General features: G+C 42.3%; 2 protein-coding genes across 3 annotated transcripts; one reads left to right on the plus strand and one right to left on the minus strand.

Annotated features, from left to right (window-relative positions):
- Nucleotides 1–7,961: 7,961 nt before the first annotated feature.
- Nucleotides 7,962–10,302, plus strand: ATP5F1E (ATP synthase F1 subunit epsilon). Its single transcript, XM_075011663.1, has 3 exons — nucleotides 7,962–8,100; nucleotides 8,503–8,629; nucleotides 10,151–10,302. The coding sequence occupies exons 1-2, from the start codon at nucleotides 7,973–7,975 to the stop codon at nucleotides 8,624–8,626; spliced, it is 252 nt and encodes an 83-aa protein (XP_074867764.1). The 5' UTR covers nucleotides 7,962–7,972; the 3' UTR covers nucleotides 8,627–8,629; nucleotides 10,151–10,302.
- A 4,972-nt stretch (nucleotides 10,303–15,274) lies between these two features.
- TUBB1 (tubulin beta 1 class VI) lies at nucleotides 15,275–22,911 on the minus strand. 2 transcript variants are annotated; one of them, XM_075011346.1, is made up of 4 exons: nucleotides 22,737–22,911; nucleotides 18,800–18,908; nucleotides 18,175–18,285; nucleotides 15,275–17,013 (listed from the first exon to the last, which is right to left on the minus strand). In XM_075011346.1, the coding sequence occupies exons 1-4, from the start codon at nucleotides 22,791–22,793 to the stop codon at nucleotides 15,929–15,931; spliced, it is 1,362 nt and encodes a 453-aa protein (XP_074867447.1). In that variant the 5' UTR covers nucleotides 22,794–22,911; the 3' UTR covers nucleotides 15,275–15,928. The 2 variants fall into 2 exon arrangements, with proteins under 2 accessions (XP_074867447.1, XP_074867448.1); XM_075011347.1 differs by having other exon boundaries at nucleotides 18,175–18,246; nucleotides 22,737–22,753.
- Between the last annotated feature and the right edge of the window lie 1,293 nt (nucleotides 22,912–24,204).

Raw genomic sequence — 24,204 nt, forward strand, 5'->3', positions numbered from 1 at the left:
TCTGTTAACATTCTGGAGCACCAAAACCCCTGACTTGAATACAATCATATTTGAAATCCAGAACTGGTCTGCTTAACTCAGAGCTATTACAAATACGCTTGAGCACACATTTCTCTGTTGGCAGACAGTTTTAAACTTCATGAGGGGTAATTGCAGCATGGTTTAATACAGAGGACATGGGCTTGGGAGTCAGGGGACCAGATTTAGACTCTGCAGCTGTTTGATTTTTAGAGAAGCAATTTTATTTCTCCGTGTCTCGGTTTCCCCATCTGTAAAATGGGTTAAATTTTCACATGTGTCAAAGTAGCTTAAAAGCCTAAGTCTCATCGACTTGCACTGAAACTTAGAGCCTATCTACATGCTGCCTTAGTCTGCACTAGACAGGTGTGAATTCTGCTGCAAACTATCATGTTGCACACTAAGTGGCCTGTGGGGACACTAGTGGCATGCACTAGAAAGTTCCTTTGTGAGCATTAATGTAATCTGGTTTCAAAAATTATTACATTTGTTCACACTAGCAAAATTCAGTGCACCCCAGTGCGGTCCACATGGGCTCAGTATGCATAGCACTTACACTTCTCTAATATGAACTGTGTAGCAAACATTCTTCTAACAGTTGGATTCGCAAAGGTACATAGTGATTTCAGGGAAAGTTAGGTATTACCTTTGTGTATGCTATCTGTAAGTGTCTGAGCTGCTTTTGACAAGGCTATTAAATAACATACGTGCTTTAGAAAATTGTTCCCATGGTTTACTATCTTCTGTAAAGGCTTTGACATATACCCAAAAAAAAGCCTTATGTTGTTGTGTTATATTACAACTGACAGGGCATATGATCATTAAATATATTTTAAATAAAAAGAACAAGAAAAAGTCTTTAAATACATCATTTACAAGTTATTTGTAACTGGCAAATGTGGACTTAATCCTGATTCACAACACTCCTATAACCCTAGATCTGGGTCTCTCTAGATAATCGTCAGCCAAGCCTGCCAAATTGTGTTTAATCTGTGGAGTGGACAACTGAAAATTAGAATTTCACTGCCAGGGTCATATTTTTACTTAGTCCAAACCAGGTGTTGAATCCAAATGTCCAAAAGTTTTTAAAAAACACTTATGGGACCACCCACTTTACCAGTTTATTTCCAAATTCTAGATCTGTAATAGAAAACAATACAGAACTACAGCCTTACTTTAAAATAGTAGCTAATTTCAGAGCACTGTATTGTGTTCTAGTGCTCCTTGCTGAGTGCTTCATGGGGCAGAATGGAGTTCATCAGTTTACCTGTGTTATAATCAGCATGGCATGCTTTGCAGTAGCTGTTAAAACAGATTAAGGTCATCTTCAGGAAGGACAGCAAAGCTTTAACAGCAGAGCCCAATATGGCTCTCACTAGAGAATAAAGGTGACAAATCCCCAACTAGAAAAGGTATGAAGTATTATTAAAAGTCTGTGTTTATTCTATGTAGCAATAACTATGAGTCCATGTTTCTCCAATGCATGTCATTTCACAGGAAAAGCAGGGTAGCTTTGCCCTTCTAAAACAAATGCAGAAGAGAGGCAGTGAAGAAACACTGGAATCTGTACTGTGTTGGCAGTTATGTCAGTGTCAGCTCTTCATTGTGTTGTGATTAGTTTAGTTATATAATTATTTGCTTTCTGTTGTAATATGCACATGTGCAACTTTTTAGTCTGAAAAGTGACAGTTATAGAATGACAGATCCTTATTCATTAGATGGGAAAGAATGTCTCAGGTGGTTTGTAATTTTTGTTGTTTCATCAAATGTGCAAGGGAAGGAAAACTGAGCATATTTATATGCTTATAAACATTACTGAAGCCTGTGCAGCAAGAGATTGTCATGTATTTTGCCATACTGATCCATATACTTTGTACACTTGATAAAATGTCAGGTATGTTAGGTAACCTTTAAAATAATGGGTTTATTAAAACTAAATGTAAAGTTGATTTGCTAATTCAGTATTGTTTAGGCCTTGTATTGTTGGATATGTGGATTTTTATTTTGTAGAATGAAGTATTGTTCATATGGTGCCAAATTTGTGTAGTCCTTAATCTGTGCATCTTAAGGCTAAACTCCTGTTGACTTCAGTTGGTGTCTAGTAGACACGTCTCTTGACTAAGAAGCAACCTTAATGGGAGTGATAACATTAAATCAATTAGACAGTGATAGAGACAAGGTCCAGGTGTGTTCCTAACCACATCATGGAAAAACTGAGTGCATGCCTTACTGTCCTGGCCTATTAGACTATGTTTGAACACATCTGGAAGTGAATATATACCAATTACATTACAAATATATATATATTTGTAATGCTTTTTTAAAAACATATCCATTGCCATGTGTCCCATCATGATAACTGAAAGCAATAAGGTGGAATTGCTGATTGTCTTGCTGTGCTGGCCTGAGGGACCGAGAGCAGGAACTGTGACTGTAGAAATCTCATCTTGTGATCTATCCCAAACTATATTAAAAACACCATTTTGAGCTACAAAATGAATTTTTTAATTCACTTTTTAGTTTTAGATTGCTTAGCAAAGCCACACAACATGATCATGATGTGGGATTAAAATGGATGCAGTTGTCTTTTAATCATAAGAAGAGGGACTGTCCCAGGAAAGCTCATCACCTAATAAATAATGTTGTTAGTCTTTAAAGTGCTACAGGACTGCTTTTTTGTTTTGTGAAGATACAGACTAACACAGTACCTCATTGTGGCTCTTCAGTATAGTTTGCTGAAGCAGGCAGAGTGCCTGCAAATTCAAGATCATCATTCTTTTATTCAGATTTACACCCAAAGGAAAAAAAAAAACAAAAAAATGTTCTGATGGGTCCATTATGTAAAGTTTCATAATAGAAACTGCCAAATCTTTTCAATATGTTTCTTAATTAGTTGTGAAGGCAATTCGGTCAGACATTGATCCCCCTCAAAAAAATTAACCAACACTTATCGCCGAGAAAATTACTGTATTTTTCTATCTCTATTAATGTTCTCAAGGAAATGCACTTTGCTGAATTATGCTACTGCTCTCAACATTGGTTCAGATGAGAGAGAATCCATCGTATCTGTATATATCTTTTTCTTGGACCCCGTTCTTTAAATACCCCTCTGAAACCGCCCCCTACCTCATGCATCTGATGAAGCGGATCTTTGCCCACGAAAGCTTATGCTCCAAAATATCTTAGTCTATAAGGTGCCACAAGACTTCTTGTTGTTCTCATATTTGTATAGTGATAGCCCAAGTAGGACTCACGATTGCCATTTACAACTACATATTTATTTAAACTATAAGCCAGTAAAAACGTCCCATCTGTCTGCAATGGTATTTATTCCACACTAACCACCATGGCATCTGAATTCTGCCGGTATCTGGAGCCCAAAAGTTGAAAATAAGGTTTAGTAACTTCCATTCTCTTATTTAAGTATTTTATTTTAAATAATCAGGCTAGGTGATGAATCTGTACACGTAACAGGAAGGCATTTGGCAGGTCCAGTCCCAGGATTTTGCACATGCTATGATCTCTAGAGACAGATACATTTTTAAAGAGACATATAAACTTATGCACAAATGCTTCTATGAATTTACTTGAGTGGCAGTCTGGGATTCTGGGAATGCTAGTATTCAAAGGACTAATGCTGTGAATGTGTAAGATTATAATTGAGTTTATCCTGGAATGAAATCTATGTTTTAGTTACTTACTTTCAACTGTAATATTAATTGGTTTTCATGTTCTCATTGTTTTATATTTTCTTAGCATTTTCACTGTTGGAGATTTTTAACAGAACCTACCTATGATTAAATAGGACGCCAATCATTTTGTGGATATACTTGGTTATTCAGTCTCCTTGGACTGCCCTGGTATCACCTTTTTGGCCTCCCTGGACCACTCCATTTTTGAGTCTTCAGCTTCCTTAGAACTCTCCAAACTCACCTTTGCAGATTCCTTGGATGTCTCCAGTCTCAGCTCCTCAGATTCTTTGGACTGTTCAAGCAACACTTCTTCATCCTCCCTGGACCTCTCTGAACTCGCCTCTTCATCTTCTCTGGACCTCTCTAGTTGCACCTCTTTGGCCTCTCTGGATGTCTCCAGCATCACTACTTCAATTTCTTTGGATCTCTCCAGTCTCACATCTTCAGATTCTTTGCAGCTTTCCAGCCTCACCTCTTCAATCTCATTGGACCTTTCCCATCTCACCTTTTCAGGCTCTCTGGACCTTTCTAATTCCAGCTCTTCAGCATCCTTGGACATCTCCACTTCCAGTTCTTCTGCCTCCTTGGATCTCTCAAGTTTCTCTTCATCCTCCCTAGACCTCTCCAGTCACATCACTTCAGCTTCCTTGAACCAACCATACACAGTGTCTTCACCCTCTCTGGATGTATCTGATCTCGCTTCACCCTCACTAGATGTCACTGATTTCAACATTTTAACATTCCAGGATTCCTCTGCTTTATCCTTACCAACCTCTCAAAATGTTTCTAATCTCATCTCTTCACCCATCTGAACCTTTCTGATTTTAGGGGTGCCTCTTCTTTCACCTCTTTGGTTTCTCTGGACCTTTCCAATCTTACCTCTTTAGATTCTCAGGACCTCTCCAGTCTCACCTTTCTCTAAAGTCACATTGTCAGCCTCTGTCAATCTCTCCATCTAACTCTATTGGCATTTCCAGTGGAGTCGCAGGTCTTTTCTAATCACCTTTCTCTAGCATACCCTGTCTACCACTTGTGTCAGAGCTCTCTAAATAGGTTATTGTTTGGGAGAGTTCAGTGGTTTGAGTGTTATATTAATTGTACTCAGCCTTGGGTATGAAAACAGTTTGTACTAATCTGTAGTGATGCCTTGTTTGTGGTGGTAGAAGTCAGTCATCTATATTAGAGATTTTGTAGAGCTCTGGTTTTATGTTCATGCGGTAAGTCTCATTGTATCTCAACCTGCTACCTCTCTGACCTTGACTCGTTTAAAAAAATCATTACATTTTCATTTTGCTGCCCATGATCAACAGATGACAAGTAGGGCTAAATGGTCGAATAATAGCACTCATTTTTTCGTGTCTGCAAAACTTCAAAGTATGCACAATTCTAAGTAGGTAGTATATCACACAAATATAGTAAGAAGAAAGACATGGTCTAAGCACAAGGCAGGGTGAAAAAAACAAAAAAAAAGGAATGTGAAAGAGGAAGAGCCAGAGCTAGACGAAGAGGCACAGGTTAGAGGGGAGGGGAGACAGAAAAGTAGAGGGACATTTAGTGGAATAAAGGTACCCAGGGCTTCTAAAATCCTAATAAATTGTCTTGATGGTTTGGACCACAGATGAAGTATCAAATTACTTTCCTTGGAGATCTTGTATTTATCAAATGAAATTACCAGCTGTAACACTTCAGAGTAATCGTAGTTTAAAATTAACCCATCCTTCACTCCCACCAATACTATAATGACTTGTATCAAATAGAAAAGTTAGCTGTGCAACACCTAATTTGTTCATGCGATTGTAACAAATGTAATGGGGTGAGCAAATTCCAATGCTTCCTTGTATCTGGCTCTTCATTGTTTTCCACTGATGCTACCTGTGGTTTCAGGCTATTGATTCAGTTTGTTGGGTTTGTTATTGACTAACACTCTCTATCTGGCTGCTGTGTCCAGCGTACTGTATGTTCACTAGAAATAGTTTGCATTGCTATAATAAGAGGTTGTTTTTACATGCTGGAAAACTGCTTCAAAATGCAATCTATGTCTCATAAGAAATTAAATACATCAATAAAGATTGTTGTTGGCTTTTATAACAATTTTTGTAGAATTACAATATGAGAAATTTTTATTTGCTTTATAAAAGTTTTTTAAAATGTCTGACTTCAGCTGCTTCAGTTGATGCCAACCAGTTGAGCAGACCCTTAAAAATCAGCAAATTAGTGGCTTAGGTGAAATAAGATTCTGTATAGGTGAGCATCCACCTTAAAAACATGCATAATCACAACTGGCACTAACTGGAACCCTTCCTAGCAATCTCATTGGAGAGGTAAAGTACGGAATACTGTGTACAGTGAGAGTGACCTACCCCTTCCAGCCTTAAAATGTTTTCAGGCGCACTGCCTGGTGTGGTAAAATGGAACAGTTTTCACTTTTGCTGCCCTTGCTGTATGTGTTATATAAGAGACTGTGAATGAGTAGAATTTTTCCAGACTGAGAGTCTCCCATCTTTCATAAGTGCTATCCACCATGCTATGGTTTGAATTATGGGGAAGCTCTGTTATCATTCTTATCATGTATGGATTATTATTGTCATGGTTTTTAGACCAAGTGGAAGCTCTAGTTTATTTGGTGATGACTTGTTCTTTGCTGTGTAGCAACTTGTGTGGTAGACACATTAATTGATATGTTTACTGGAGGGATTTGCCAAGTGGTGGTGTCTCGTGCTGTCTGAGCGAACAAAATGGGCCTTATTTGTAACACGAACCATTCAAATGCTGCTTTTCTGGCAACAGCTTTGAAGGGCTGAATGAGGCTGGTTGTCAGAGCTAGTTGCCAGGATTGGGGCTGTGTTGTCTGTTCATGTTAAAGGAGGGATGGGGGGAGATTTCTTTTAATGTTCAACATACATTCTTAAATGAACATACTCAACTTTAAAACCAGTCAGTTTAAAGAGAGTTCTGGAAGTGGTTCTACACACCAAACCTATCCTTAAGTCCCCTTCCCACCACAAAGGAACAGGGGGAATAAAGACAAAGGCCTAGATCCTGTTAGCTGTTCCCTGTGGGAAGGCCTCCCATGTTTTTTGGAGCCCTGAACAGAGGTGGGAAAAGTACCCAAAAAGTTACTTGAGTAAAAGTGCAGCTGCTTTCACTTCTGGATACTTGAGTGCAATCAATAAATGATACATTTGTTCTTTTACTCATGCAGTTTTCTAGAGGGCGGGCTATGGGTGACTTGTAGTTAAGTACACCCCCAGCAGTTGTACTTTTTACTCAAAAACAACAACGAGTCCTAGGACCTCTTATAGAGTAACAAATATTGTGGAGCATAAGCTTTTGTGGGCAGGAGCGGTCCTCTGCAACGCCCCCACTCATGCATCTGATGAAGCAGGTCTTTGCCCACGAAAGCTTATGCTCCAAAATATCTGTTAGTCTATAAGGTGCCTTAGGACTTCTTGTTTTTGAAGATACAGACTAACTCGGCTACCCCCTGATACTTTTTACTCAAGTAACTTCTTGGATATGTTTTCCACCTCTGGCCCTCAATCAGGTCCCCATTGACTACAGAGCGCGGAGGCAGATCAGTCTTCAAAGCATTTCTCTCTGTTATAGTTCCACTCCCTCTCAGGGGTGTCCTCTTTTTTAGATGGTATCTGTATCCATATTTTATTAATGTGCTAGTGTATATGCTGTACACGAGTACAGTGAGAGCTGGTAGTTACTGATACACCCTATCTCAGAGACATCTTTTTCACAAGATGACCCTGTCACTGTAACAAGGCCCAGAAACGGAGGGATGTTTTCTTCTAGCTTCCTTCAGTGGCAGTTCCGGGGTGGCCCCGGGACAAAGTTAGACAGGGCAGATTTCGGACAGGACTGTGGCGTTCATAATGGGGGCGGGGTTTGCTATGTCTCCCCAGCCTGGAGCTGGGCTTAAGGCAGAGCTACGGAGAGCTAGCGCGGAACGCAGACCTCGGGCTGCTTCGGCAGCCCTGCGCTGACTACCCCCGCCTTGTCGAGATCGCAGACCCCAGGGCAAGGGGGGCTGAGAGCGCGCCACTGACTGCTGGTGGCGGAGCAGGGACATGGCTGGGCCGCTGATTGCAGCCGCGCCCCGAGTCCGCCAAACTCTGCGGCGGGCGGAGCGAGGCTTGCTCACTGCGCACTTTGATTGGCGGTACAGAAGAGACGGGTTGTGATTGGAGGGAACGCTTAGTTCACGGCGATTGGCCGAGTTCCGTGAGGTGATGCAAACGGTGATTGGTGAAATGGGACGGGCTTCCGATTGGTTACCGCCCAGTCGCTCACCTTTTCCTGTTCCGTTGTGCGCCGACCTTGCGGCCCGTGTTTCCGGGACCGCAGCCATGGTGGCATATTGGAGACAGGCCGGGCTCAGGTACTGCTTGCCTAGCCCCATTTCTTGTGCGGGGAGCGGCTGCAGGGGGCGCGCTGAGGTCTGGAGGCGCTTCGGGCACTAGGGAGGTGTGCTCTGTGGTGGGCCTGCCGTCCAGCGACGGCGGGAAGGGGACGCTAGAAAGCCAAGGTCGGGAGCCAAGTCCGTCCACTGCTCAGCTGGCGGAGGGTTTGGAGACTAACCCGCCCCTCACCCCCGCCCCGAGCAGAGGCGCGAGCCTCTTAGGAAAGGGTGGTTTGCTGCACGCCCACGCGTAGGGAACGGCCTGAAACGCTATGGAAAACCTGTTGGCGGGTCTTAGCAGAGCGAGAGTCCCTTGCGCTAATTATCTTAATTTTGGTTCCCCCCCCCCCGATTTTTATCCCGTTCACTTCCTCTTTTCAGCTACATCCGGTATTCCCAGATCTGTGCCCAGGCTGTCAGAGCAGCACTGAAACCGCAATACAAAACTGAGGCAGAGAGAGCTGCTGTGGCCACTATAAAAATAGTGAAACCTAAAAAGGAGTAAGATGTAAGTAAATAGGATGGGAATGGTTGTTTGCTTCCCTTATGATCTTCTCAATGTGTCTGATATTGAGGATTCCCCTCATTACCTTTCAGCTGAACAGCAGCCTAAAATTGACAGGTAGCTGGTATGCTATATAGAAAGTGTAGTGTAGTCATTAGCTCATAAAACTGATTGACTCAGCTACTGAGTAGTTTGTTGGGGCTGTGTGCAGGCTTACTGGACTACCGTTTAGTTCAGGGATGGTAGAAACTGTTAATCTCCTCTCAGTAAAATTAGAATTTGCCAGCCTTCAAACAAGAATTTTGGTTGTTGAAACTTTGGCTCTGTGTCTGGTTGGGTCAAACTGCTATGGACCGCATAAAAACTTTTAGCTTAAATAGCTATTGTTTGAGTTCCTCCACTTCATTTGAACAACACTAAGGGATTGCTTTGCTCTCTGAACACATTTCCTTCTGCCTCCCTCCCCCTGCCCAACCTGTTACACAGAGACAAAGTTTATTCCTAATAATTTTCCAGATGATTAACCAGTCCCTTAATCTCATCTATACTGTTCTTTTGAACAAAAGTTTTGTGCTTCTGAAAGGTGGATACCGCTTGTCCCTTTGACTGTAAAGACATACACACTACAAGCAATTAAAGATGAGCTTTTGTAGAAATCTTACGGAGTGGAGCAACTATGGATGATAACTCTAGCATGTTTCTGTTTTAGTATGGCTAGTCAAAACAGTAAACCCAAAAATACATGATGTCTCATGACTAGAATTGTTCTGTAACTGAAAGAGTTATCTTTGTCAATCAAGGTGTCATGTTTATCTTCAGCATGATGACCACAACCCCCAGCTGGAGCAATGTTATCTAAAATATAAGCAGCTGAACTAGGCTCATCAGTTACAAAAGTTGGCAAAGTAAATAACGTCAGTCTTTTTAGTGTGTTCTGTCTTCTGAGCACACAGTGCTAGATTTACCATAGCCCGGTAACTGTGCACTCACTTGGGAGGTGAAAGCCCCTCATTTAAATCCTGGAACTATAGCAGGGACTTGAACCTAACCCCAACCACTCAGCTGTCAGATGTTCATGGGTGCAGCTGTTCCACACTGAATAACCCCTTGAGCTAGAATGAGAAATAGTGACTCTCTAACGCAATGGTTAGGGCAGTCAGCTGGGATGTGAGTGATTTAGGTTGACATCCCTGCTCCAAATCAAGGATTCACACTTGTATTTCACCACATGTGTGTGAAGGTGCTCCTGGCAGCTCCCAGAATTGCTATCCTCTTGTGAATGTAGTCCAAAGTAACTAATTTTTCCATGGTCTCTTTCTCTAGTCTGTCTTTGCTAGAAGGATGACTTCTAGATGAAGAGGAAGCTTAGCTCTTCTAACAAGACAGGGACTTTTGCACTTGAACTGATAAAACTTTGTTCCTATCCCTGTTATGAGGACTATCCTTTTGTATAGAAATGCACTGCAAAAGCTAACGTCCTGTCACTGTAAATAAATGACTTACCACATTCTTTAACTTTTACAGGATTGGGCCAGTGATGAACTGTATGGACAGAATATCAAGTGAAAACAAGATCATGGGCCTGCAAGGGTGTGATTTAGTCTGTTCATGTTAGTTGCATAACCTGTCTGCACCTATAAAACAGCATGGTAATAAACAGCTGCTGGTTCACCATGCCCATGACTATTGTGGTTTCTCTTTGAAAGTATGAATTGTTTATGGTAGGGGGCCTTCAGTTTTGTGTGTCTGTGGCAAGTCATTAGATTTTTTTGCTTAAAGGAATTTTTGAGTGGCTTTTATATTAGAAATGTATGTACTATGTAATTTAGAGGACTTAGTTATGCAAAACTAATAAAATGGTGAATTTTGAGATTTTTATTAAAACTTTTCTGCCTCAGCTTTTACGAGTCAGGGTACGCAACTTTTTTGCATACTTAATTACAGTGACTAATAAACATCTTGGAGAAAGATGCCTGTTTTGTAAAGACTAGGTGTCTGCTTTGAGGAGTTCACAATAAACATTCTGTGATATCCCTTCACTCCCAACAAGTCTGCTACTAAAATCCAGGGAAATTAGAGAGAATCCTGGTATCTGAAAGATTTAAAAAAAAAAGTGTGTGGGGTGAGGTACAAAGGCACAAGTATCGATTCTGCGTAGTTACTGCTAGGTGTTGATGTTTCCAATTCACTGTGAATGTTAAACTTCTGCGTTCAAAAAATTTTAATGTGGGGGGGGCCATGTTGTCTGAGCACTCTTGCAAGCCAGAGGTGGGAAGGGAGAAGAGTCTTTGAATGTTGCCCTCAGCACCATCTTGCAACTTCTACTGGCTGGAAACTGGCCAGTGAGAGCTGCGAGAGAGTGCTGGGGGTGGGTACATTTGTGCAAAACCCCTCTCTCTCCTGCTCACCAAGGACATGCAACAGCACTTAAAGAAGCACGTGGCTCCTGCAGCTTTGAGCAGCGTTTGTGGGGGTGGGTAGTGGGAGATGACAGGCAGGGAGCCTTGCTGTTTGGGAGCTGCCCAGGTAAGCATCTCCTAACCAGAACTTGCCTCTATGCCCCATGCCTTCCCACACACACTTCCTCTCCCCAGTTTTCTGCTTCCCTATCCCAGGTCACAACTATAATCCTCTGTTCTCCTGTACCCATACCCCCTCCCACACCCTGCATCCCCAAACCCTACACAACCTTCTGCACCCAACCTCCACTCCAGACACTCCACTCCTCCTCTGTTAATATCTGAAAGAGTGTAGCTGTTAGCTACTTACCAATTTTTTGCGGTCCACACCCCCTCGCTCCATCAAAAATTATTGCCCACCTATCTTCTAAAGGGTGTTCAAAAGCAACAGCATTAGTTTCTGAGTTTGGCACCAGCAGAATATCCTCTTTCCCAGTATGCCTGCAAGGGGGCAGGTAAGGAAAGAGCCTGTTCTGTGCAAACTCCAAGGAAATCTCTTATTTATTACTTCCCAGGTTGCTCAGCAGGGGAGGTCAAGGATTTAGATTAGGTGCATGGAGTGTGTGTGGTTCTAAGAACTGTTCCTTGTTGAAAACTTAAGTATCTCTGCAGGGAATGAGAAAATTCCAACACAGCTTTAAAAAAAAAAAAATCCAGGCATTCTGTTGAAAACAGAAGAGTTTCACCAAATTGCATTTTAAAAAAAAAAAAGTAGTCAAAGTGAAGACAATTCAACGTACTAGATTTGAAGGTATGAACATACCGTCGTGACTATCCAGTCTGACCTCCTGCACTTTGATTTAAGGACTTCAGGTTAGAGAATCCACCCTTTACGTTTGTTTGCAAGTGAGCTGAGCCTCAGCTGCAGAATTGGGCAGAAAACATGGGATCTCTGCCAATCTGACCTGGGTGGGGAAATTGAGGGAAAGCCATAAACTACCCATGCAGGTAAAAGTCCATTTTGAAAAGGTATTAACTTTTCCCTGGGATTTTTCAAGAGTCTGAGGCTATGCCTACACTAGAGGGTTTTGTTGACAAAACCTGGGGAACATCGAAATTCCTAAGATGTCCTGTTGTCAGTAAACCAACGGAATGCAGCACTTTTGTTGACAGCTGTACCCCACTCCCTATGAGGAATAACGCCTCTGTCTACAAAAAGCCAGTTTGGATGTTCCAGGGGAGGGGGGGGCCCTCTGTTGACAGGCAGGGCTTCTGGGACACTGGGCAGTCCAGTCTGCCTTGTTTTCGGTTGGCTATTTTGCCAATAGATTGGCCGGGCATTCTGGCCACTCGGTTGACAAAGCAGATAGCTCTTGCGATCCATTTGGCAGTTTAGCTGCAATCTGTCAACAAATTCCTCTAATTTAGTCATAGCCTCAGGGACTTTTTACGTATTTTGAGATTTATGCTTTTAAGATCACTTGCATGCTTTTTAAAAATTTTACTTTATCTTCAAACTTCTGCAACATTCACATTAAACTCTGTTCAATAAATGCTGGAAAATTATGGGCATTTTGTCAATGGTATTTTTGCTACTCTGTCTGAATCTTTCTTCAGTGTTGCTGTGGGTTAAGGGGTAATTAAAAAAGACTATGAAGAGGAGGTTTCCTTAATGGTTGCGTGGCTGTGCCATCTATGAGCTAAACTTTTCATTTTAGTCACAGGAAAAATAGTGTTCCAGCAGAAGGTGAGAAAATATGATTTTGATAAAATGCATCATGTTTCTCAGTTATTGAAATCACAACTCTGACAACCCCTGTACTAAGTATATTGCTGGAGGGTTTTCTTAGCCATTCAATTACTACCCCTTCCCCCCCAGTGTCTAGCCTCCAAAAGTACAGATACATACATTTAATAACATCTGATTACACCAGAGCAGTGCTATCTTTAATACTTGAATGTTTGTCAACACTCTTACAGTTACGTGAGCAGAATAACAAGAAGCTCGTGTATATGCCATAACCAGTTGTATGGGTCCTTTCTTGTAAACTAAGTGTTATGTCATTATTGCAGGCCACCAAAACAGAGCAGTATAGGTGTAGGGGGGAGATAGCAAACATTCAAGAGATCTCACAATTAGAATGAGGCGCTCTCGATTTTTGCAGACCATATGGCCCACAACTTTGCTATGTACCCTAATTCAGATGAAGTAGCTAAAAGCCATTTAAGATTCATTCAGCAATTCCTATTCACATGTGATGATAGGAAAATGGAAGTAGCATATGCAGAATTGTCATTGCATAGAATATCTAATTTTCATGAAATGTCAACATCTTTTTTTAAAAGTCACAGTGTCATTGAGGCTTTCATATTCCAAATTTGTTACTTATCTCTTTGCAACAGGAATCCTTTCAAACTTAATCATTCAGCAACAGGATGTGTGAGCTATGTAACATTTTCCAAGTTTAAATACATAAAACAGCTTGGGTTCACTGTTATCACCAGATTAATGCAACTGAAGTGTCCAGCCTTTTGATTGGGCAATAAACATATTTTGCAGAGAAGTTTTTAATGTTTTTGTTTCCTTGCATTCAGATTTGTTTACAGAAGAAAGTTACCTTAATGGAATACATTAACTTCAAGTATCTAGTCTAAGTTCAAGTTCCAGTTCTCAAAAAAAGGTCAAAGAGAAGAGTTGTAGCCAGGAGAGAGGAAGCCATTGCACATTATAGCCACACAAACCGTATTTGACTCAAGGGACTCCCATACAATAGGTCAGAATTGGCTCTTCCACAGCTAACTGTCTGAAATGTCCTAGTTCCCAGGAGAGTTGTAACCAAGTTTTGTGATGTGGGCTGAGGAAAAAAAAATGTCTCTCTTTTATCCAGTGATGTGATGAGGATGAACCACATCAATGGGAAATGAGTAATCTACAAAGGTAGTGAGAACCCATTTGCACAGCAAGACTTCATTGAGTAAGGGTGACATTTGCCCTTCACTGGAAGAGCATGTAGTCAATTGCGTTGACGCAGGCCATAAAAAGACAGATGAAATCACATTTTTAAAACACTTTCAGAACATATACAAATGAACTATGATCCTTTAGTTAATTCTACATTTGACCTCCCTGGTCCAACAGCCTTGAAACCTGACTGGTCCTGGAGGGAGGGAGTTTGTTGGACCAGGGGAAGTCAGTTCTCTGTCAGGGTCCATCAACAGACCCTATTGGGCTTCCCTCTTGGCCACTGGGCTCTGCTGCTCCCAGATGCAGTGCTCCATGGCCAACCCCAGGCTGCTGGGCTCCACTGTTCCTGGCAGCTGGTCTTCTGGTTTCACAGCCAGTCCCATGCTGCCAGGCTCTGCTGCCCCATGCTCCGCCATTGCTCAGCTCCGCTACCTGAGGGTTACTGGGCTCCCTGCTCCGAATCACTGAGCCCCACAGCCAACCCCTGATCCCTAGGCTTTACTGCTCCCAGTCTCCGGCAGGCTGCCAGCTCAATGGCCAGCCCCAACCACCAGCCTCCTGGCTTTGTTCCCAGCCACTGGCTTCCCAGGGCTTGCTGGCCTGGCAACATCCATGATGCTGCCAGACCACAGATGTTGCTGGAGCAGCGATATTAGGGCCTGTAAGATATTAAACAGGCTGTATGTAAAGTGAAATTGCATATTAATAGGACTTGCATCCATCGTTTAAGATTTTTACCCTAAAAAAGGTTCATTTTGTCATCTCCAAGCTAATGTCAAAGTTACAGCTTGAAAAGATGAGAATCTATTACCTTTCATTGTAAGTAATGCATAATTTAAAAAAGCTCAAGTTTATGTTCATGAACATAGATATTCATGTTTTATGAGATTTACCAGTTAAAAGGCATGTGTGATAGTCAGGAAAAACATTTTCAAAAAAAGTCTTGTAATGTTATAAAAAATTGAGTAAATTTTTACATACTCATTTAAAGTGGGGGAATGATTGAGGAAACATCTGAATATGACAGTAATAGCTGCTGTATTATAAATATTGTTGAATGGCTAGCAACAGGGCCTGTCGCTAAGTGTGATGCATTGTAGTTTCTAACTCGTTCCTAAATTTTGTAAACTGAGCTGCAACATTGGAGTTACATCGCAAACTAGTTGCAAGCCATTCTATTTAGCTTGCTGTCTCAAAGTTATAAAAGTTCTGTATAAAGGGGAAGGGAGGGTACTGAAAGAAACTGCTAGATAAAGTTCACAAAGCTATGAGCTCATATAAACCAGTTTAAATTTTAATGGAAGAAGAACCATACAAGCACTGTGAATACAAACATTCATCCATAATACACAACAAAATGAAAGTGAGGCCACTAGTTGAGTCAATCTGTTGGAATATTTTAGAAGGCACCTGAAAACTTTTTTTCTATATTCCTTAACGCTGATTCAACTTGATTTGTGTGCAGAACAAAATGGGCACTTACTTTTATAACCTGATGGATAAACATAAATGTTTTCTTCTCAAAATTACAAATTATAAAATGTAAAGCCTAAACTTGCATTTACCTGAGAATAAATAAATGTTATGACAGTTTAGAGGCTATTATATCAACACTCATTGTCGCAGTTTTTGTCACACACAAAATACTTTCAGGGTCTGACATTACCATTCTAGAAGCTAGTAACCTTGTAAAGAAGGCTGATACAGTACAACTTTTATTTGTGGTTGTGCTTTCTCTGGCATTTGCTGTACCAGACATTGTTTATCAGGAAGAGACATAGAAAAGGCATCACTATATACACTGGATAGGCTTTTGGTTGACAGCGAGGCAAAGTAGATATGGTTAAGGGTTTGCCCTTCAGCTACATACAGCAGTGTTATTGCTTTTTCTTATGTAGGATGCAAATTCAACATTTGCTCTTGGATAGTGTTCGGATGTTAAAACTCTTTTTCGAGTGTTTCCTGTTCTTGGCTGACTTCCAGGTCTACCTCTTTATATTCATCTATATCTGCTGTGGCATCCTGGTATTGTTGGTACTCAGACACTAAATCATTGGTGTTGCCTTCTGCTTCTGAAAACTCCATCTCATCCATACCTTCACCAGTATACCAGTGGAGAAATGCTTTCCTTCTGAACATAGCTGAGAACTGTTCAGAAACTCTACTGAAGAGCTCTTGGATGGCTGTGTTGTTGCCTATAAAGGTGGCTGCCATCTTCAGCCCACGTGGTGGTATGTCACATACTGCGACTTTTACATTGTTAGGAATCCACTCGACAAAATAGGTGCTGTTTTTCATCTGGATAGCCAGTAACTGTTCATCCACTTCTCTGGTAGACATCCGGCCTCTGAAGATACATGCCACTGTTAAATAGCGACCATGTCGAGGATCACAGGCTGCCATCATGTTCCGGGCCTCAAACATTTGTTGGGTAAGCTCTGGGACTGAGAGGGCTCTGTATTGCTGACTGCCTCGAGCTGTCAGTGGAGCAAAGCCAGGCATAAAAAAGTGCAGGCGAGGGAAAGGCACCATGTTAACAGCCAGCTTTCTCAGATCTGCATTGAGCTGACCAGGAAAACGGAGTGAAGTGGTAACGCCACTCATAGTCAGGGACACTAGATGGTTGAGATCACCATAGGTGGGGTTGGGGAGTTTTAGGGTTCTAAAACATATGTCATATAGAGCTTCATTGTCAATACAAAACGTTTCATCTGTGTTCTCTATCAGCTGGTGGATGGATAGTATGGCATTGTACGGCTCTACAACTGTGTCTGACACTTTGGGTGAAGGCACTATGCTGAAAGTATTCATGATCCTATCAGGATATTCTTCTCTGATTTTGTTGATGAGGAGCGTGCCCATGCCCGATCCTGTGCCTCCTCCAAGTGAGTGGATGAGCTGAAATCCCTGCAGACAATCACAGCTCTCACACTCATTCCTGACCACATCCATTACACTCTCAATCAGCTCAGCGCCTTCTGTGTAATGGCCCTTAGCCCAATTGTTGCCAGCACCTGAATTACCTGTAATTACAGACAACCATCCACAAAGTTACAAAGCCAAATGTAAAAATAAAAATGCTATCAAATACTTGACGGATATAGAAAGGTCATAGGACAAATGACAGAGAGAGAGAGAGACAGCTCAGTCACCACAAATATCCCCAAAAAAAAAATTCCGAAGAGGCCAGTGTCTGATCATTATTTCCATTAGTTAAGAAATACTGTGCATCAGCTGAGCCTGCAAAAATGCTGGTTGGAAAAATGCCAGGTATGCAATTGCACTCCTGTTTTTTGGCTCTGAGCTCAGGCTGCAACCAGCTGGTTTCCGATCACTGTGCTGAAAGGATGGACTTTCCTTATTTTGCTGTTTGTCTTCTTTTGAATTTTAATACAGTTCTGGGATTAGTTCCCAAATTCCTAAATGCAGCCAAAATTGCTACCATGTTCACTACTAACACATTTTTTTTAGCATGCAGCTTTACATACACAAAAGCACTAGAATAAGTTGCTGTATTTCAAAGGCAGAATAAAAACAAATGTAATGGCAATTTATTGACCTTTTTCAGGTTAAAAAAAAAATCTATGGCTGCTGACCCAAAATAGGCCTAGAGTAAAAGGCATGTATCTTAATTTCCCTAAGCTTCATAATCATACTATCCTAATTATTTCTGTGCTTAACCCCATTAAGAATGCCACTAATTTTTTTTGAATAATGCTACAGTCTGGCTATGGCTTTATTTTCTTTTCCACAGCACTGTGAGAAAAGAAGCCTAAACCCAATAGAGACAATATAGGAACTGACTACAGTATATGCAAAGAGTAGTCACATGAAAAAGTAAACTGAAAAAAAATAACTATTTGCTTAGCTCTTTCAGTCTTTGTAATTTCAGGTGTTAGTTGCAACATTTTTGTACACTATTTTTATACTTATTTGACTTTTTGACATTAAATAGACAAGATCTGCCAAGTTTGCAAAAATCTTGTTTGGAATATGCTGTGTTGCTTAGTTTTGCAGCTTTTTTTTTTTTTTTTTTTTTTTTTTTTAAAGGAGACACTGGCACATTCATCTGTTTCTAAGCTTAGGTTTTGGATAAACTAGTTTTACAAAATGTGACGGACCAGCGTAAATATTTTAGAGCAGCCACCCATAACCTATTTATATTATTAACATATTGTACATACCATGAATAAAATTGTCAGGTCGAAAGAGTGGGCCTATTTTACTGGACCGTACACTGTCCATGGTTCCAGGTTCTAGATCCACCAAGACAGAACGAGGTACAAATTTATTGGCTGTGGCAAAAGGAAAATGAGTGTCAATGGGTAGCTGGGCAAAAATCTTACCCCAACGTACCACATCTACTCAGTTTAGATATTTTTGTTAGCACATTTTTTTACAAAATGCATACATGAAACAGCCATTACTTAGGAAAGAGAATACAACAGAACAAAGCGAAATTCATGCTACTGAACTGATAGTCCCTTTATCAATTACATAATAATGACACAACCTGGAAACATTGGGTCCACTCCTGCAGTACTTCTAGGGAAAACTTTTGTTGATTTCAGTGGGAGTTTTGCTTCCTAGGAACAAGTCTTAATGGCATGACAAGGGAGGAGATACCAGATGATTTTTTTTTTTCAAAAGCACCCAAGTGACTCAGGAGAAAATTTCAATTAGCGGCAATGGGCTGTGTGCTCCAAAAAGTGTGGGGTTGCAAACCCCCACCATCCCACAGTGTTTTTTTATTTTAACCCTCCCATGCTCACTTTGCTGCATTGACTCATTGAAGACCTGAATGCTTACAATAAGCTTCGTTGAAGTACACATTAATTCGCTCAAGCTGCAGTGGCGAATCACCATGGTAGTTCCCAGTGACATCAATTCCATGTTCATCACTTATCACTTCCCAGAACTGAAAAAGGAAACAGCACTAAGTACAAACAACACAGCGCTTCTTCAGTCCCACCATTTACCTACAGACACTGCAACCGGTGGGTGGGGAGCAACCTGCTGACAGGACAGCCAGGCCCCAGTGAGCCTCTATGTATGCCCAAGCTGCACCTGCCCAGACATGGTCCACCTGACATTTGGATGGTGCTAGCTGCCCCCTCCATTGCACTTCTTCCTGAACTGCTGGGTATGCTCTTTTGGCACAGCCTGGCATTCACATGCATGCCCACGAGGGTTGCCAGCTGTCTAATGGCACAAACCTGAAGGTACTGGCCCTGCTCTGACCTGTCCCTTCTCTGAGCTCACCCTCCCACCCTAGTCACCCTATCCCCTCACCTGCCATTGTGTGGTCTCTGCTACCCTCATGCACCATTCTCAGCTTGGGGCGGGGGGGCAGGAGAAGGTCCAGCGTGCAGGCTGTGGCAGGAAGTTGGATGTAGGAGTGGGTGAAGGTGGCTGAAGACGAGATTGGGAGGGAGGAGGGGTTGGGCTCTAGAAGGGAATTTGGATGAGACTTTGGGGTGCAGGTGTGGATCTGAGCTGGTGCAGGAGGGCATCAGGGGACTGGCAGGCACCCTGGGTGAGTCCCGAAAGTAACCAGCACACCCACTCTGGCAGCCGCTCTGAGTCAGGGGGCTCTGTGCACCATTGCCCGCAGCCATCACTCCCACAATGTCCATTTGCCACAGTTCCTGGCCAATAGTCATTGCAGATCTGGCGCTCAGAGTAGGGAGCAGCATGCAGAGGGCCTCTCCCTTTCCAGGGCTGCAGGAATGCAGAGCTGACCAAGTCCTGAGCAGGCCTTGGGTAAAGCACCCTGTCTAATATAAGAAAACTAGCACACAATGTATCAACGGTATTATTAAAACCAATAAAAACTGTACAAAAAAAGTCAGTAGCTGCGGGCTCGCTGTTCCAGGTGCCCACTGCATAAGCAAAAAAGTCAATATAGCCAATGGCAAGACTTCCAGTGATTTTGATAGAAGTAGACCCCCATCCAGGCTATATGGTCATAAGCAGTAAGGCTGTGGCTATGCTTGCATTCCTCTTTTGAAAGAGGCATACAAATGAGGGGAACTGAAAATGCAAATATAGTGCAGATTTATGTATCTGGTATCTCATTTGCTTACTCTTTCAAAAGAGCTTCTTTTCAGACTCGAAAAGCCGTGTAGACGCGTCTCTTTTGAAAGTAAAACCCCTCCCTCTTCAAAAGACACCCCCCCCCCCGCTTCCCTTTTAAAAAAAGGGAAGATGAGTTCCTGCAAAGATGGGGGTTTACTTTCAAAAGAACTGCATCTACATGGCTTTTCGTCTTTCAAAGAAGCTCTTAGGAAAGAATATGCAAATGAGATACCAGATATGTAAATCTGCACTATATTTGCATTTTCAGTTCCCCTCATTTGCATGCCTCTTTCAAAAGGGGAATGCATGTGTTGATGCAGCATACGAGTCACCCTGTGGCCCACACTCGCGACTGTGTGTGGCGGAGCAATTTTAACTGAGTCAGGCAGGTTTATACAGTGCAGCCAGCATGCTGCCATCCATTCATGCTGTATGACGTGCCTCTCAAAGCCTGGCAGATGTGACCAGTTAGCTAAATAAAAGTCATTATTTTCACATGCTGTTGCACATGTATGTCACATGACCCCACACATGCAGTCAGACTGCAGTAAGTTGTGTTTGGATTTTTCTGAAGGGTAGTGGGCTAAAGAATCCAGCACAGAAAGCATGGTAGCTTCTGGTGCTATCAATGCAGGCAGTGAGTTCAGTTTTTTATTCTATGCATTCTGCTTTTCTTAATTCATAAGTATTTAATTTTTTTACTAATACAGGTTTTAGTAATAGACTTCTACATATGAGAGTATATGGGTCTGGTCTGGCTTTTTGCTTTTCTAAATAAAAGGGGCCAGGATGGCTCGGGGGTGGGCGGGGGGAAGGGGGTTAATGCCCCAACTTTCTAAACCCAGTTTTGTGAGCCCAGTCCTGGGCAGGGGCAGGGGCTTTTTTAAGGCTGTCATGGCTGGTGATGGTTCCTGCTGTGCATTCAGGAGACTGGAGGTCCCTTCCAGATCTAGCTGATATGTGGCACTGAAAGGCAGCCTTGAACAAAACATGCTCAGCTGCATTCTCTGTATGGAAACTACTCAGATTAGTGAAACTCCTATCAGGACCTCCATGCATAAGGCCATCCCTGGCATCTCTTATCTGAGCAACTCACTACAGCAGTGGTAATGCAGCCACACCCTCTGTAATGAGCTGGCGATTTTAATTTTAAAGATCTTTTGCCTTTAGCATACAACTGCAGTTTAAATTTACAAATGTCACACAGCCAGATGAGGGCAGTTATATAACATGAGTGCTTTGCGGTAACGTTAGCAGCAACCAGCAGCATCTGGAGCAAAGTTATTATGTGGGTGAGAAAGAGTTTAAGGCGTATAGGCCTTTGAAAAGCCCCGTTGACCTTTTTGTGAAGAAAATATTTTTCTCTCAGGCCAGTCCTGCATTTCCCAGGTAAAAATGTCAGCAGGACCTGTGACTGGATGTGAAAGCCCGGGTCTTCTGTTTTATGGATTTGCTCAAGCGCTCGTATTTCTGAATTGGCCCAAGTCATTTTTTTTTTTTTGGTGTATGTCACTGAAAGTGAACAATGCCTGCAAAAATCATGCAGCATAAACAGTACTTCTGAGTGCACACCACATAATCATTTCCATTACAACCTATGTTAGGTTTATGCTTCAGTAACTTGTTTTTACTCACATACAAACACATTAGAGTAATATGTAACTGCAGGAACGCCACACCACCACCACCCCCGTCCTCCCCGGCACTTAGTGCTGACAAACACAAAGAGCCCCTTAACAGTATAACTTCAACACACACTACAAAGTCTTTATTAATATTACGCTCATCTAGCTTTCTGCAAAGATGTGTTACTTGTCCAGCCTGCCTACTTTTTAATGTCATCTGTGTCAATACTTGTATTTTATTACCAGGCAATTTAGCATATAGCATTTTATTTACCATATATGAGATGCAAACTTCATTAAAAGATTAGCCATCTTATACCCTATAATGTACTTTAACAGTGCTTTTTGTGATGCTATGTCCAGGGTATGTCTTATTCCTACCTGGGTCTATTGTGCAAAAATAGTTGAACCAGTTTACCTATGGATTTTTTCCTATTCCATTTTGATTTGAACTCTGTGTTACTTGATGCAGTAGTTTTTGATTGACATGAATATAAATATGTATTTATTTGAAAAGGGCCTTTTTAGACTGGAACATTAACTCTGATTCCTGTCAACATGAGAAAATTCAATTCACTCTTTTAGCTACGTCAAGTCATTTCTAATGGTAAAATAAAATGCCTTTTAAAAATTATTTATAATCAACAGCACATCGAGTGTAGGGTGAGGGAAGGTAGGGAATAAATTGTGTCTCTAGACTAGAGCATGTTCAAAAGAACTTTGCAAGCCTGGCAAAAAAAAGTTTTGTGCACACAGTCCAGTAGTTTTGGCAGGCTTGAGTGCCCCTGAACACTGAGACTCTTCACCTAACAAAAACATCCCATACCTACTGCAGCTGTTACACGCTCAGCCCTTGCATTTGCTTGAAGAAGAAGCACATCACTATTATATTAAAACACACATTGTCACTTCTCATGCTACTCAAGCTACCGATAAACAGAATTCTAGGATACCCAACATCAGTCTGGATTTAATTGCTCCTGAATGCCCCTGTTGTCCCAAATCATTTGCCGCTGATGCCATTTCCTGAAAGCAATTCTCACCTTAGCTCCAATTTGGTTTCCACACTGGCCAATCTGAAGATGCACAATTTCACGCATTTTATAGGGAGTGGAAAGTTCAGTAGTTAGAGCCTCTTCCACTTCCACTAGGCTCAGTCTCTGGAAGAAACACTCTTGCTCCTGCAGTATCAGCTACTGCCACTGGACTCAGTGCCAAAAGAAGCTCTTTTATATTGCTGACACCGTCACGCAAACAAGCAGGGGAGTATCCTCCTCCACCACCCACCCACCCACACACACGGCTCACGGCTCATCTCTCTGGTAACAAAGCCTGCACACCTACAGGCAAAACACCCATTCAATAGGATTTCTTCCTCGGTGTGCAATGTGGGCTCAGGCTATGGCTACACTGTGCAATAATATCAATTTTTGTGTCAATTAGCCTGATTTTTTCTGTGTCTCTGTCCTCACTGTAAATTCCATTAGTTCAATTGCTGGAGCACTAAAATCAACGTAATATCGATAGCATAATATCGTAGTAACCTGACAGGTGTAGCATTCAGTTCGCACTTAAAATTCCGAATGAAGGGTAGTGTGGAAGCGCTGTGTCTTTAAAGCAAATTCCCTGGTCTCCAGAGATGTCCCGTATGTGCCCCACAGTGCTCCGCTCAGGCCTCTTCCATGCCACTGCTCTCAGGTGTGGAAGAATTCGTTTCAGTTCAGCCCATGGCTGTAGGGTCATGAAAGGCTGGGAAAAAAAAAATCTTCTTTCTTTCTTTGCTAGTAGCACAGCTGTGGGTCTGGGTCTACCCCGGTAGCTGCCTTTTTTTTTTTCCCCCTGTGCTGCCCAGCACCAGCCACTGGCCCCGCCCACCACTGCATGGTAGCTAGGCTGTGGGTGGGGGTCATGCTTGTATGGTAGGATGAGAAACTTCTTTTCAGCCATTTACCTGTTTTCCTGCCCCCCCCCCCCCCCCAATCCCCAATCCCCAATCCCCAATCCCCTCCCTTCCCTCCAGGAGAGGCGCCGTACATTCTGGACCTTTCCCTCACCCACATCATGTGGCAGCTCGTCCATTGGGGGGTGGGGGGTGTCGTGCTTGGACAAGAAAATTCTTTTCAACCATTTACATTTTGTCCTGACCCCCACCTCCGTTCAGCATTCCCTCCCCTGGAGGTGCCACACAGTCTGTAACTTTCCTGCACCCAGCTGCAATGCGTGGCTTGACCCCAAACCAATAAAAAGGATGTGCTGTGCAACGTGCCAGACAGCTTGTGCGTGGTGAGGGTCCTGTAACCAGCCAGGGCAGGGGCGGCTCCCTCAGTGGCTAGCATACGCGGGGGGCTGGCTGTGATTCATGTGTCTTTTAGCCACCTGGGGGAACTCTCTCTTGGCAGACATGATTTTTGGTCAACAGAAGAAAATACTCTGTCACTAGAGTAGAGTGGCTGTCCCCTCAGAGCACATATTTTTTGTATGGGTTTTATCCAAAGGCCAGGGGCTGGCTAT

This window comes from Carettochelys insculpta, chromosome 17 (genome assembly GCF_033958435.1).
Source record: "Carettochelys insculpta isolate YL-2023 chromosome 17, ASM3395843v1, whole genome shotgun sequence".
Taxonomy (NCBI): Eukaryota; Metazoa; Chordata; order Testudines; family Carettochelyidae; genus Carettochelys; species Carettochelys insculpta.